The sequence below is a fragment of the Oryx dammah genome, unplaced genomic scaffold (assembly GCF_014754425.2).
Source record: "Oryx dammah isolate SB20612 unplaced genomic scaffold, SCBI_Odam_1.1 HiC_scaffold_3, whole genome shotgun sequence".
NCBI classification, from domain to species: domain Eukaryota; kingdom Metazoa; phylum Chordata; class Mammalia; order Artiodactyla; family Bovidae; genus Oryx; species Oryx dammah.
This window is the reverse complement of record NW_024070187.1, coordinates 87,934,626-87,950,418: the sequence shown is the minus strand read 5'-3', so window position 1 is coordinate 87,950,418 and position 15,793 is coordinate 87,934,626. Positions and strand designations below refer to the sequence as shown.

The 15,793-nt window shown below is 40.8% G+C and overlaps 1 protein-coding gene and 1 long non-coding RNA gene across 4 annotated transcripts in view; one reads left to right on the top strand and one right to left on the bottom strand.

The window, feature by feature from the left end:
* The window catches only part of LOC120861439, a 154,890-nt gene that overhangs the window by 127,296 nt on the left and 11,801 nt on the right, over nucleotides 1-15,793 (top strand). For 2 of the 3 annotated variants that reach the window (XR_005720541.1, XR_005720539.1), the window contains exon 1: nucleotides 6,796-6,906. The exons of the other annotated variant lie outside the window; for it this stretch is intronic. This is a non-coding gene — a long non-coding RNA (uncharacterized LOC120861439). Of the gene's footprint in view, nucleotides 1-6,795; nucleotides 6,907-15,793 lie in introns of those variants that run through there. 3 annotated transcript variants of the gene reach the window in all.
* On the bottom strand, nucleotides 4,692-6,757 carry LOC120861436 (growth-regulated alpha protein). The gene is made up of 4 exons (XM_040237061.1): nucleotides 6,588-6,757; nucleotides 6,381-6,504; nucleotides 6,185-6,268; nucleotides 4,692-5,431 (listed from the first exon to the last, which is right to left on the bottom strand). The coding sequence occupies exons 1-4, from the start codon at nucleotides 6,673-6,675 to the stop codon at nucleotides 5,416-5,418; spliced, it is 312 nt and encodes a 103-aa protein (XP_040092995.1). The 5' UTR covers nucleotides 6,676-6,757; the 3' UTR covers nucleotides 4,692-5,415.

Here is a 15,793-nt window from a genome sequence, read left to right as displayed (position 1 = left end):
TGGTGATCTGTGTTATAATATATAGGTACCCTGGAGGTAGTAGAGGGAGGACCTCCCCCTCAGAGCCAGGAAAGACTTTACAGTAGAGGCAACACTGGAGTTATTACAGATGAAAGGAAGCTCATATTAACATATGTTTGTGAAGGGTTGCTGTGGTCTGAATGCTTATGTCTCCCCCACAATTCACATGTTGGAATCCTAACCCCTAATATGATGGTGTTAGGAGGTGGAAGTCTTTGGGAGGTGATTAGGTTATAAGTGTGGGGCCCTCATGAATGAGATTAGTACCCTCATAAAAGTGACCCCAGAGGGATCTCTCATCCCTTATGTCATGTGAGGATACAATCCAAAAGAGTTCCTTCACCCAGCTCTGCTGGCTTGGACTTCCTGACCTTGGACTTCCAACCTCAAGAACTCTGTGAAACAACTATTTTTTGTTTATAAACCACCCAGTCCATGGTGTTTTGTTACAGCTGCCCAAATGGACTCAGACAACAGTCTTGGCATGTTGAGAAAGTGGAGAAAAAATGTTATTTCAATACAATAACTTGACAACATGATCAGACTGTGGCCTTTTTACAAACCAAAAAGTTAAAAATAAGTTAGAAACACTATTCAGACATAACCTTAATTTCTTTGAGTCTCATTTTTCTTCTACACTAAAATTACAAAGTACTATATTATAAGGTGTTTAGATATTATGATGATAATAGGAAAGGATACAAAGATAAGCCAACCAAGTGCTCAAAGACTCAAAGTAACTTAGTTTCTCAAGGCTTAAAAAATAGGCTCACAAAAAAAGGGCGGGGGGCTCAGGACATCATGATAGTTTAGAGTTGGCTAAAGAAAATAGAGCTCTAGAAATTAGCATTAAATTTCCATTGGTTCTCTTTGATCAATACTAAGTCACAAATGCATAGGGTGAAATGCTATAAGTCAGGGAAAGGACATCCATAGATGTTCAGGCTGAGCAGTTCTCAGACCTCTTATGGAGTGGGGAGATAACTTGAGGTCTGACTTGTTAGAGAGCTGGTGAGCACTCAAGGCATTCAGTAGAGACACAAAAGAGATATGACTCAGCAGTACAATTAAATGAACTCCAAAGCAAAGAACTCTCTCTAGACCACCCTAACTAAGCTGAAAACAAGCCTCAAAAAGATCAAGCTGATGCTCCAGTAGCTTAGCTGCCCGCCAGAACAGAGGCTAAGACTCCAAAAGAAGAAAACAAAATCTTGATGCTTCACAACATAACATACATTTTTTCCTGCATCCAATCAAAAATTACTACACATGCCAGGAAGCAGAAAATCATAACCCATACCAAGAGGAAAAGTCAAGCAATAGAAATAGACTCAGAAAGGACAGAATTAATATAGATATAGAATTAATATATATCAATTCATATAATTAATTAATTAATATTAATATATTTAAGGATATTAAAATACATATTATAAATACGCTAAAAAAGTTTAAAAGAAAATGTGAACATGATGAAGAGAGAAGTAGAAAAATATATATATTACAGTGCAACTTCTAGGAATGTCCAACTAGAAAATAGAATACACATCCACTAACTCCTGACTCTTAATGAGAGTCATCTCATGACAGGCCATCCAACTTGTGAGCTGAGCAGACTCTTCTGCCATTCCCCCTTCCATACTCCCAAGCAGAGAAAACTCTCAGGATAGAAGCAGGAGAGAGGCGCTTGAGAAGCCACTCTGAAAAGTATAGATGTTGGGAAGCCACCAGAAAAGTATAGATGTTGCCCATGGTGACTTCAGAACTCATCGGTAAGCAGAGAGGATACAAGCGGGGCATCCACAGTAAAGATAGGACAAGCCCTTCCCCTTGTTATTTGTATGAGAAGTCCCAGAAAGGAGAAATAGCATCATCTGTGATTCTGGATGGCCCTCACTGTGCTATCACAGGTCTGCCACCTCTGCCATCTCCCAGTGTTTCTCCAGTTACTTCTGGAAGTCCCGAGAGGACATCTCCTGATACAACTCACAAAGAAAGATTCACAATAACAAAATGGGATACGCCATACTTTCTCCTCTCTAGCTCTAGTTCATTTAGTAACATTGCTCAGGAAATCTCAGCCACTGCTGCCATTGCTATTTCCTGCTGATGATCCCTCAACGTTGTGACATAACATGAAATATTCTTTTTCTACTTCCTTCATGCTATGACCACAACCTCACATGTTTTGTGCTTCACTTCCTGCTGTGACACTTCCAAGGGGAACTGCCCAGGAAATTCGATGTCAAAACTACACTGTATATCCACCTGATCCAGTACTGAAGTTGAGATGATGCCCATGGAGTTGGCCTTGAGGGCCAGTGGCAGATTCCTGGAGACACTGATAATGTTTAAATCCCTGTACAACTTCAGAAAGAGTGTTCTGACATTACCTTTACTGGATAGAAGGGAAATTAAGGTTAAGTCAGGAACTTACCCTAGAGCACACAGTCCACAACTGATAGAGCTGGAATTTACTCTGAAGTAAATATGATTCTTTGAAATGGTTGTCTTTAATCAACAAATGAACAGCAACATCTTTGTGCTTTTCAGGGGCTGTGTTCTGTATTGACAAGTGCTAAGTGGCCAGTATAGCAAGTTCCATGTTTGAGCGTAAGGACTGGTCTTAAGGGTGAGGGCTTAATTGAACTCTCTCTCAAGTGGGTCACACTTGTAAACATTTTCCCATGTCCTCTGACTTAGGATTAGGGAGCAAATGCTAGTATTTATGGAGCATCTAGACAACTGGCTTTAATTTATTCTGTAGTTCACAGTTTCTTTCTTCTCATCTCATAGTCAGTACACTGGAATTATGAAGAGATGATCACTTTTTTAGCTTTTGTAAGTGTGCTATTGAAAAGCAGAGACATTACTTTGCCAACAAAGGTCCGTCTAGTCAAAGCTATGGTTTTTCCAATGGTCATGTATGGATGTGAGTTGTACTGTGAAGAAGGCTGAGTGCCAAAGAATTGATGCTTTTGAACTGTGGTGTTGGAGAAGACTCTTGAGAGTCCCTTGGGCTGCAAGGAGATCCAACCAGTCCATTCTGAAGGAGATCAACCCTGGGTTTTCTTTGGAGGGAATGATGCTAAAGCTGAAACTGCAGTACTTTGGCCACCTCATGGGAAGAGTTGACTCATTGGAAAAGACTCTGATGCTGGGAAGGATTGGGGGCAGGAGGAAAAGGGGACGACAGAGGATGAGATGGCTGGATGGCATCACTGACTCGATGGACATGAGTTTGAGTGAACTCCAGGAGTTGGTGATGGACAGGGAGGCCTGGCGTGCTGTGATTCATGGGGTCGCAAAGAGTCGGACACGACTGAGCGACTGAACTGAACTGAACTGAAGTGTGAAAAAAAACCTCACAGAGGTTGTTTCTTGCTACCCATGTGTGTGCGCTGTGCTCTGTTGTGTGGGACTTGTTGCAACCCCATGGACTGCAGCCTGCCAGGCTCCTCTGTCCAAGGACTTCTCCAGGCAAGAATACTGGACCTTGTTGGCATTTCTTACTCCAGGGGATCTTCGACCCAGGGATCGAACCCACATCTCTTCTGTCTCTTGCACTGGCAGATGAATTCTTTACCACTGACCCACTGGGGAAGCTCTAGAGGCATGGAGATAGCTAAATGGAGATAAACTGACATAAAAACCTGTTCTCTTGACTGACTGGAGATCCTACTCTAGTATAAGGAGAGGAAAACATGCTGAAGGGTGGTAACTAACACATTCAAATCTTAAAACCATTTTATTGCATTTGATAAACTGATGTAAGGGGTTGGGATAACCTTAAACTCTTTGGTGAGATTCTTTACCATCTGAGCCACCAAGGAAACCCAAACTCAGAGATAATTACTTATAAATGAAAGTTAGAAAACTGAACCCAAATGTCAAGTAGATCTTTTATAATCAGCCACTCACTTTTTGTGCTTCTATTGATGACACAAATTATTGAGTCCTGAAGAAAAAAAAATCCTCTTTATTATTATTTCACTGCCAGTTTCATTAAATTGTTAATAGTTGTTTGAAAAATCCTTTAGCCAAAGCAATGAAATGAGGGTTGTTGTTAAGATAGCTACAAGAGAAACTTCCTTGGTGGTCCAGTGGCTAAGACTCCACACTCCATGTGAAGGGGACCGGGGTTCCATTCCTGGTTGGGGAACTAGAGCCCACATTCCTCAGTGAAGACAGAAGATCCTGCATGCTGAAACTAAGACCCAGGACAGCCAAATAAATAAATGTTTTTGTTTTTTTTTTAAATAAAGAACAGATAACATTTTTAAAAAAGATAACTACAAGAATTTTTTAAAAAAGAAATTTTTAAAGAGGTATACTTGAGTAGCAAGGTAGCAAGAAGCTCCTTATAAAAAACAGCAATATATTATTATTACTCTCATAATATTATGGTGACTCTCACACTAAGGGGTGGGCCAGTGCACGGTTTGGAAAAGCACATTCTTGGGTTGGTAAGAGATAAGGGGAGTGACAGCTATCAGCAGATGAAATTAAGCATAACTTATAGTTTGATTTATCTGTGTAGCAAATGAATGTCCAAGAGGAGGAAAGAAGCTAGGAAACATTGATGTAAATCATCAGATTTATCCAGTAAAGGTAGAATTTTTTCCCTCAGGAAAAAATGAAATAAACAGTGTTTAGTTTGAAATATTTTATTTTCATGTTCTTTGTAAAAACATCAATAAATATTTAAACTTCTCTTTTCTCAGACGTAGAAAAGCACTGCATAATTAACATGAAACAAGGCATTGTGCCTTACAAGAAAGACATAAAATGTCTAAAGGGTAAAGAACATTGTAGCTCTTAAAGTTTCGACATGAGAAATGCCGACCACATACTGTGAAATCATTTCAGTAAATAACCAACATTCTTTTAAACATTTACAAACACATGCATTTACAAAATCATTTACAAAAACATGCATCCCCCTACCCGACAATGAGTTCACAATCTGTTTCGATCCTCCAGCTTCTACCACAAGGGCTGGCATAAAGTGAGCTCCTTAGAAATATTAATTTAATGACTGGCAAACATTTGCAAACCTTCTACTTCAAACTCAGTAAGAATCAGGACTAAATAAACTTTTTTCTCATAAAATAAATAATACCAATAATGATAGGATATGCAAGTAGATTTGATCACATCCTTAATCATGTCACATGTAAATAGTAACATAGAATCTTTGAAACCCAAGCAACACATAAATAAATAAATAAGTAAATAAATAAGTAGAAGAACCCTCCTAAGAGATGTTCAAACATATTAAGCCTGATCCAGGTGGCCTTAGGAGCTGGTGATTCCTCTTTTCCCTCTTTGATTTCTGTAGAGGCAGGGCCTACTTCTGGAACAGCCATCCAAGAGCTTCCGTTTTCCACCTGGTCAGTTGGAGCTGGCCCTGCAAGAAGAAAAGGTTTTCCTTAGTAGCTGCTCCAGAAGACTGAAACAGCATTCTTCTCCTTTCCCTCTCCCTGGGTTCCAGAGATTTCTGAGTCCAGTCTTCCCAGTCTGGCATCAAGTGGTTACTGCCTGCCACCTGCTATACTGTGTGGCAGATGCCTCTAGGCTCTCTGATACTCTTATTAGGAATGGAGGGGGGCCTGCAGTATTCACTGTATTATTGGCTACAAATAGCCAATTCTATTTGATGCTGAAGCTGAAGTTCCAATACTTCGGCCACCTGATGGGAAGAGCTGACTCATTCAAAAAGACCCTGATGCTGGGAAAGATTGAAGCCAGAAGAAGGGGATGACAAAGGATGAGATGGTTGGATGGCATCACGGATTCAATGGACATGAGTTTGGGTAAACTCTGGGAGTTGGTGATGGACAGGGAGGCCTGGCATGCTGCAGTCCATGGGGTTGCAAAGAGTTGGACGCCACTGATTGACTGAACTAAACTGTCCAACACCAGTGAGAATTTTAATGAAAGCAGTTTAACCCACATTCATTTGAATGGGGGGAGTCAAGGGCCATGATGGAAAGCATTGGCAATGTCCTTCTGGCATCAGAGCAGATTAATGACCTTAATGGCAAATTTAATTCTGAAATAGTGATTTTTCATTCCTTCAGCTAAATCCTAGGTTTCTCCGATATAATTTTCAGCAGGCAGAATGACTATAGTCACACGATGAATAAAAACCACAACTCACTGGTTTAGCATCTTATCGATGATTTTCTTAACCATGGGGGCGGCGGGGTTGAGACACACTTCCTGACCAGTCTTGAGAGCGGCTCTGCAGAGAGAAGGCAGAATCTGCGTGAGGTGGGGGGCGCATTGGCGGGATGGGGTGGGGCATCGGCACGGTGGGCCGTGATGACGAGGACAGCAGCAGAGGTGACGCCTACATGACTTCGGTTTGGCCGCAGTGGGGCCCCGGGGGCGTCACCTTCACGCTCTGGATGTTCTTGAGGTGAATCCCCTGCAAGGTCTGCAGGCACTGGCAGCGCAGTTCGTTGACCACGGGCGCCCCTGCGGGAAGGACAGCGTGGGTTACGGACTGTCCTCACGGGCACCCACCCGTCCCCGTCCCGCCCTGGGGATCCGGGTCTCACCTGCTGCGCGCCGGCCGGCGGCCACCAGGAGCAGGAGCAGCATCGCGGCGCCGAGGAGCCGGGGGGCGGGGTTCGCGGCTCGGGCCATGGGTCTCAGCTCGGAGGGTCTGTGTCTGCGGCGGGAAGGCTGGCGGGAGCGCTGGCTGAGCGGACTCTGTGGCTCCCCGAGCCGGATGAACCCCTTTTATCCTGATCAGAAGGGAGTTGCCAGCCCTGGGGCCAGGGAAATTCCCTGTCCGGAAGGAAGGGGGCCCCGCCCGCCTCACGAGTAATCTGCGCACTCGGAGTGTCATCCCTGTACCCAAATCCCCACCGGAGGGTGAGTCTCCCTCCACCACGCTGGGGCTCCAGCCCAGATGGGAGCTGTGCGTCTCAGGCCACCCTGGTCTCGGGGCAGGGAGAGGGGAAAGCTCTGGGGACACTGGGGAGAACCCCCACAGGGTTGGGGAGATGGTCTTAGAGAGAGACGGTTTTCTTTACTCATCAGACGGGGGGTGAATTAAGGAGAAGAAAGCAGGTAGATTTTGTTTAGTTATCTATCCTCTGCCTCTATATATTCAGTTTTGCTATTTTCATACATGAGAACTGGGATCAGTGTCAAAAGCTGAATTCTGGGTTAATTTCAGTGAAAGTTGAGGGCTGTAAAAGATCTAGTATTTTGTGTCCTGCTCAACTCAATATTCTCTTAGCAACACTAGAACTTTCAAAATTCGAGGTAGATCTCCTTTTCCACCTAAGAAGGGTTCAGAGTTGGTCTGAGAATATGGGATTGGTGGTCACTCTGAAGCTGTGGGCGAGCTGGTCCGGGTCTCCTCTTCTGGTCTGTCTTTTGACAAAATAGCGTATGGACACAAAAGAATGCTTTCTGCAGCAAAACACCCTACCACGGATGTGCACTGATGAAATAAAGATGAAAATACACATAAAATCCTGTTCCATTCACTTAAGGGGGAACATCAGTGCTGGTCCTTCTTTTTCTTGAAATATTGATGTCTCTCTTTTCTGATGAGAAATTTCAGTTTTTTCACCTGATGCCTTTACTATTTTTTCATCAGAAATTTTAGAGCTCTTGCACTGACTTAACACAAAGTCTAGAGGTTTAAGTGTAGCTATCCAGGTTGGCTGAGATGCTTTTAAACTATAGTGTTGGAGAAGACTCTTGAGAGTTCCTTGGACAGCAAGGAGATCAAACAAGTCAATTCTAAGGAAAATCAATCCTGAATATTAACTGGAAGGACTGATGCTGAAGCTCCAATACTTTGGTCACCTGATGTAAAAAGCCAACTCATTGGAAAAGACTGATGCTGGGAAAGATTGAGGGCAGGAGGAGAAGGGGCACTAGAGGAAGAGATGGCTGGTTGGCATCATAGATTCAATGGACATGAGTTTGAGCAAACTCTAGGAGATGGTGAAGAACAGGGAAGCCTGGCGTGCTGCGGTCCATGGGATTGCAAAGAGTTAGACACACTTTAGCAACTGAACAAAATCTCCAGGTTAGATTCAGACCTCCTGGAGACGTGGAATATTATGAGAGTGGGAAAAGAAGAAAAAAGTGGCCTCTGGCCTAGGGACAGGCATATAGGAACAGCGTTCTGGGCAGCCCAACTCAGTGGGTGATAACTCACATCCCACAGCCAGCCAGCCTACAGCGATGCCACTTTCACTGCTATCTGTTACCTACACACAAGGCTGTATATTGTGCTTATTTAACTTATATGCAGAGTACATCATGTGAAATGGTGGGCCTGATGAAGCACAGGCTGGAATCAAGATTGCCAGGAGAAATTTCAATAACCTCTGACATGCAGATGACACCACCCTTATGGCAGAAAGCAAAGAAGAACTAAAGAGCCTCTTGATGAAAGTGAAAGAGGAGAGGGAAAAAGCTGGCTTAAAACTCAACATTCAGAAAACAAAGATCATAGCATCCGGTCCTGTCACTTCATGGCAAATAGATGGGGGAACAATGGAAACAGTGACAGACTTTATTTTGGGGGCTCCAAAATCACTGCAGATGGTGACTGCAGCCATGAAATTAAAAGACGCTTACTCCTTGGAAGAAAAGCTATGACCAACCTAGACAGCATATTAAAAAGCAGAGACATTACTGTGTCAACAAAGCTTTGTATAGTCAAAGCTATGTTTTTTTCCAGTAGTCATGTATGAATGTGAGAGTTGAACTGTAAAGAAAGCTGAGCACCAAAGAACTGATGCTTTTGAACTGTGGTGTTGGCGCAAACTCTGGGAGATGGTGATGGACAGGGAAGGCTGGTCTGCTGCAGTCCATGGGGTCACAAAGAATCGGACATGACTGAGTGACTGAACTGAACTGAACTGAACCTACACACTGTTAAACGTTTCGTTGCTCACCTCACAGTGGTTATGAGAAGTGAGTTAACATGTGTGAGAGTTGACTGGAAATAAATGCCTTATAAATGTTTTTTAAACAGATGAAATAGAAAGTTTTTTTCAATATAACCTAAACACAAACTCTATCTGTTTTAAATTTTACGATAAAGAAAAAAAAAAGTAATGGAAATGTTCACATCTCAATTTTTCTTTTTATATTTAAAAAATTTCTGTATTAGTTTTTTCGAAAAGAATGCACAGTTACACTCTACTAGGAGATGCACTTACATGGGATTTGGGTGGTTTTGCTTGTTTGCTTTTTGTTGCTACTTTTCAGACCTATCATTGATTTATTTTGTAGCCTTACTTTCATCACCTCATCTGTTAGAAAAGAGTTTGAATTCAATACTCTTCACCTTATTTATTAGAAAAGTCTTATTAAAATGAACAACTGTCTTTAAAAATATTCTAGTGTTTTTCAGTATGATCCTGAAAGAAAAACCTGGGACATTAAAGGAGTATTAACATTTGTATTGAAAGTAAAAGTTGTTCAGTCTGTCCAACTCTTTATGACTCCATGGACTGTAGCCTTCCAGGCTCCTCTGCCCATGGGATTCTCCAGGCAAGAATACAGGAGTGGGTAGCCATGCCCTCCTCCACGGGATCTTCCCAACACAGGGACTGAACCCAGGTCTCCAGAATTTGGGGCAGATTCTAATGGTCTGAGTCATAATATTTGTATTAAGCGTTAGAAATGAAAAACAATATAAAGGCTATAAAATATGGTGACAAGCTCAGGAATAATTGGAATTTGTGTTATTTCTTCCCTTGTTATCAATTATTTTGAGGGATTTCATGGGAAACAGGCCAGGTATACAAAAGTTAGTCTTTAAAAGTTATAAAATGTGTTGTTTTGTTTTCTAATTATAAGTAATGCAGGCTCAGTTTCTAAAGTTTATAAAAGTCAGAAAGGCATGAAGAGATTATTTTTCCTCTAATCTCTCTTAACTTTTGTCTACTGCACAAATTTTAACAAGTCACTGAAAATTTGCTTTTTTTCTTCAACAAACATGGTAGCTGACAAGTTATAAGAGTACACAGGGTTCTGGGTGAATATGAAAGAGGCTGTTTAATTTACTCAGTTGTCACATACCATTGCCAAGTTACTAAGCCTCTGTACCCACCCCAAGATGCAGCACAATGATTTGGTGCCAAATTCCAGGCTCTCTTCTAAGAGTTATACAAATATTGACTATTCAGTCTTTGAAACATCTCTGCGAACGTATTTATTATTATCTTTGTGGTACTTTTTAAGGTTACAAATAAGGAAGCAAGTGCAAAGAGATTAAGGAACTTCCCAAAGTTCACCAAATATTGAAACTTGGGACTCTAACCTAGAGGAAATGACTTTTAACCATTGTGCTATTATAACAATGCTCTGTGATATATGATTTAAAAATTTCAGGGGATTTCCCTGGTGGTTCAGTGGTGAAAATACCTCACTTCCAATGCAGGGGACATGGGTTCCATCCCTGACTGGGGAACTAAGATCCTGCATGCCAAGTGGTGTGGCCAAAAAAAAAAAAAAGGTTATTTAATGAATTAACTAAATAATTTTTTGGACTTCCTTGGTGGTCTAGTGGTTAAGAATATGCCAGCCAATGCAGGGGGCATGGCTTTGACCTCTGGTCCCGGAGGATTCCACATGCTATGAGGTAACTAAGCTTGTGCTCCGCAACAAGAGAAGCCACCAAAATGAGCAGCCCATACACAGCAACTAGAGAGGAGCCCCTCTTGCTGCAACTTGAGAAAGCCTGCATGCAGCAACAAAGAATCAGTGCAACCAAAAAAATATTCCAGAGAGGAGTGATTGAAAAAAATCTGTTTATAATTCCACTAGCTGAATGTTTCAAATTTACTTATTCTAAAATGCAAACACAGTACATGACAAGATACCTCCACACTTTGGTTTCACTAACAGCTTAACTGTCTCCTGTGGCATTGATCTAGCCTGAAATATTTTCTTAAAGTGTCCAATTCTGGTAAAAATAGTAACTTCACCATAGAGAAATCTGGCAAACATTTTCTTATCTAAACAATTATATTAAAGGTTAATAGCATCCATGTGATATCATGTGGATATCATGGACTCCCTGATATGATGTGATGGGAAAGGCACTTCACCTCTTTGGTATTCCTTCCAAAGGTTCACATGGTTTTCTATCATAAGGAAAACATTTTTCAAACCTAAATTGAGGATTATTAAATAGCAGACTAACATTCTCCATAAATTTCAAGATCATGAACACTGGGAAAGACTGAGAAACTGTCGCAGACCAGAGGAAAATATAGAGACATGACAACTAAATGCAATGTGGTAACCTGGATTGACTCCTGGGAATAAAAGAGGACAATAAGTAAGAAAATTGTTGAAATTCAAATAAATTAGTAGTAGTGTGCCAATGTTGGTTTCTTAGCTTTGACCAATGTACCACAAGGATGTAAAATGGTACAACAAGGGAAACATGAATGAAGGGTACCCCAAAGCTGTATTATCTTTGCAACGTTTATAATTCAAAATTATTTCAAAATTAAAAGATTATTTTTTTTAAAAAACTTATCTTTCTAGATACCACTACAATGTTAGAATAGTTAGAATACCACTACAATGAAATCAATAGATATGCATACTTTACCTGATAGCTTCCTAGAAAGGGAATTAAATTTTTTGCTGAGTTCATATTTGCTTAAATGTGGAAATCCAGAATATCTGCTGTCTCATTTTTGACACTTCATCATGTTTCATTGACTTAAAAAGTGTCTTTGGCATTAATCATGCTGTCCAAGTCTCTCATCTATTTCTTGTAACTGATGAAAACAGTAAGTGTTTGCTGTAATGGTCTCTGGACCCAACCCAGAACTGACGTAAATGAATGTGTTCAGGGAAAGTGGGACTCCAGTTTATCTATAGGAGCTGCCAAAAAAAAAAAAAAAGGGTAAAATAAATGAAGTACGTCAAGAGATAGCCAACATTTATAAATCGTATAGAATTTGTCTTCTGGGAATGACAATCAAAATCACTTGTTTTTGGAAATGAAGTAAAAAGATTTCTTTTGTGGTTGTTATTTTTCTCCTCCATATGCCACTTGAATTCATGAGATCCTTATCAACCCAAATGCAGAAATATTTATAAGCAAAGGAATGCTTAGTCTAGTACAATAAACAAATTCATTTTCTTGTTTGAACAAGTGCCTCTTTAAGCCAATTAACTTTTGCAAAAGTTGAAGACCAGATTTTAATGCACAGTCTTTAAACCCATGGAAGCCACAACTCTTAAATAAATGAAATGAATTTTAAAATGTAAGCTTCAACGGTAAAATTCTACCAACCCTGCAATTGCTATGAACCTTTTGAAACTTACCATTAGTAAAATCCAGAATGCTCACATCTTGGAGGTCCGCTGTTCCACCCCAGTCATTGCTGCCGCAACTGGCTGCAAACAGGTATAAACTTACATTTCCTCACTTCTGCTCTACTTTCTGCACCAAGCTTTCTTTATCACCACAATGAAAAAAAAATCTCTTGCCCAATAGGGATCAGTAAGCAGTCAATAAATATTTCCCCCTTTCTCATGTTTCAGGCAGATATTCTGCATAACTTCTCAAAGGTTCCCCAACAGGATTAAACCCCAATTGCCCACACTCTCCTTTTCTATTTTGCTTTTCCAAATTCTCCAGTTCCATACATAAGGAATATTTCCCCAAATAAATCTGCCTACATTGTAGGCTGATGAATCAGGTTCAGCTTTTGGGTGGGAATACCTTGGCTAAGATGCTGCTCCATCCTGAAAACTAACTGTCAGGAAAATAAGGGCAGTGTCACTTTACCCCTAGCTTGCTGTAAGAACTTATTCCCTCTCAACCTCTGTCTCTGTGTATTCTACAATGATCTCATCTGATGTAATGACTCTCGCTCTGGGGGGAGAAAAACAAAGATATCTGAACATGGCATTAAATTTCTGGATCCATCTGTCTCTATAGGCCAATGGCATTAGTGTGTACCAGCATCAAGGTATAGGGGAGGAGAATGTATCCTGTCTTCTCTTCCTGGTTCTTTAGTTGGCCTAATAATTAAGCTGACATAAGATAGATGAACAGGAGAAAAACAAATTTAATTTCATACATACAGGAGTCCCACAAAAATATAAGACTCAAAGAAGTGACCAAAACAGACAGTTTTTTGTTGTTGCTTAGTAAATGGCAACCCACTCCAGTGTTCTTGCCTGGAGAATCCCAGGGATGGGGGAGCCTGGTGGGCTGCCGTCTATGGGGTCGCACAGAGTCGGACACTACTGAAGTGACTTAGCAGCAGCAGAAGTCATTAAGTCATATCTGACTCTTTGGGTCCCATGGACTGTAGTAGCCCACTAGGTTCCTCTCCATGAGATTTCCCAGGCAAGAATACTGGAATGAGTTGCCATTCCCTTCTCCAAGGGATCTTCCCAGTTCTGAGAATGAACCCAAGTCTCTTGTATCAGCAAGCAGATTCTTTAGCACTGAGCTACCAGAAAAGCTCAGTTTATAACTTTTAGGCAAAATAAAAATCCATTTGTGAAGAATTGATAAGACAAAGGGGTTTGGGCATGGGGTAGTATATTAGTGAAGAAGTAGAAGTTTATTTATTCATCTTTCTTGGCCCTAAATTCTCTGTCTCTCATGTCAAGGATGTCCCTTTTTTCTCCTGGTACAGGAAGAGTATCTTTCACATGGGAAATTTATTTCCTGCTTTCACAAGGACAAAGGAGGGTCAGAGTATTCTTCTAGCACCAGCTGTTTCTTAAGGAACTTTAATTTAAAATAATCAATATGCCAGTTAATCTCCTAGTGTTGAAAATGCATCAGTTCAATCAAATATATGTCTCATTTTAGGTGGTGGTGATGGTAGCTGGGATCCCAAAGTTAAGTCTACATTGTGTGAGAAATCAGGTAATTAGTAAGGCGTTAATATGGAAACAAAAGAAATAAACAACAGTTATGATTGCAGCAATTGTAAACCCATCTCTGAGTTTTGACGATAGACAGTTGAGAATATTTCTAGATGCCAAGCTCAAAGCACCTTCAGATAGGTTGGGGAAAGGCAGTGACAACGTGACAGATTTCCCTGGGTTACAGTTTGAATGTCTGTGGTGATCTTTCTAAGTGGCACACAAAGCAACAGGCAAGAAGACTGTTTATTTGTGAGCTGTTGTGATTTATATGACGTTTATGTCAAGTTACCCAACTTTAGTTCTCATAGCTTTGCTTTTTTTTTTTTCTCCCAGTTGTGCCATGAGAGTTTTAGGATCTTATTATCCCAACCAAAGACAGAACTTGGCGGCAGTGAAAGCCCTGAGTCCTAACCACTGGACCACCAGGGAACTCCTTTACATGGCTTTGGGAAAAGGGCAATTTTATTTCTTAATGATTTCAAGTCATAAGTTTGGGAGAAAAGTTGGAAATGCTAGTTTAGACAGCTGAAGCCAGGTATTGGAGGAAACTATAAATAGAAGAATTCAGGATCCAGTTAGTTCACAGATAGAAAACAAAATCTCAAAGGTAATTAACAGAACTAGAATCTACTATCCATAAAGGTGTATCACTGAAACATAATCTTTCTCTCTGTAAACATTCCATTTTTTTAATCAAAGATAACAACAATAAGACTAATTTGTTTGTAAATTGTCTAGTCTCAATACATTTGACCTAATTATTACACAAGTTCAGCAAGAATAGTGATCGGTCATATAGGCTCTTTTATGTTCGCTTTGCTGGAACTTTTCATAAGGAATCTCAGACTGGACCTTTAGAAATCCTTTTGAGGCTAGGAAGTCAAGCCAAAGAGTTGCTATCAAGTTTCAGTGCCTATTCCTCTTTTATGTCGGCCCCCCAAATATCCTGAGGTTCCTGCACATGCCAGGGAGTTTCCTTCCTTCAGTTAAGTTCAGTCGCTTAGTCATGTCTGACTCCATGGACTGCAGTACACCAGGCCTCCCTGTCCATCACCAGCTCCTGGAGCTTACTCAAACTCATGTCCATTGAGTTGGTGATGCCATCCAACCATCTCATCCTCTCTCATCCCCTTCTCCTCTTGCCTTCAATCTTTCCCAGCATCAGAGTCTTTTCAAATGAGTCAGTTCTTCCCATCAGGTAGCCAAAGTATTGCAGTTTCTGCTTCAGCATCAGTTCTTCCAATGAATATTCAAGACTGATTTCCTTTAGGATGGACTGGTTGGATCTCCTTGCAGTCCAAGGGACTCTCAAGAGTCTTTTCCAACATGACAGTTCAAAAGCATAATTTCTTCAGCCTTCAGCTTTCTTTATGGTCTAACTCTCACATCCATACATGACTACTGGAAAAACAATAGCTTTGACTAGATGGACCTTAGTCAGCAGAGTAATGTCTCTGCTTTCTATGCTGTCTAGGTTGGTCATAGCTTTTCTTCCAAGGAGCAAGAGTCTTTTAATTTCATGGCTACAGTCACCATCTGCAGTGATTTTGGAGCCCCCCAAAATAAAGTCTCTCACTGTTTGCATTGTTTCCCCATCTATTTGCCATGCAGTGATGGGAGTTTTAAGCCAATTTTTTCACTCTCCTCTTTCACTTTCATCAAGAGGCTCTTTAGTTCTTTGCTTTCTGCCATAGCAGTGGTATCATCTGTGTATCTGAGGATATTGATATTTCTCCTGGCAATCCTGATTCTAACTTGTGCTTCATCCAACCCGGCATTTTGCATCATGTACTCTGCATATAATTAAAATAAGCAGGATGACAATATGCAGCTTTGATATACTGCTTTCCCAATTCCAATTTAGAATCAG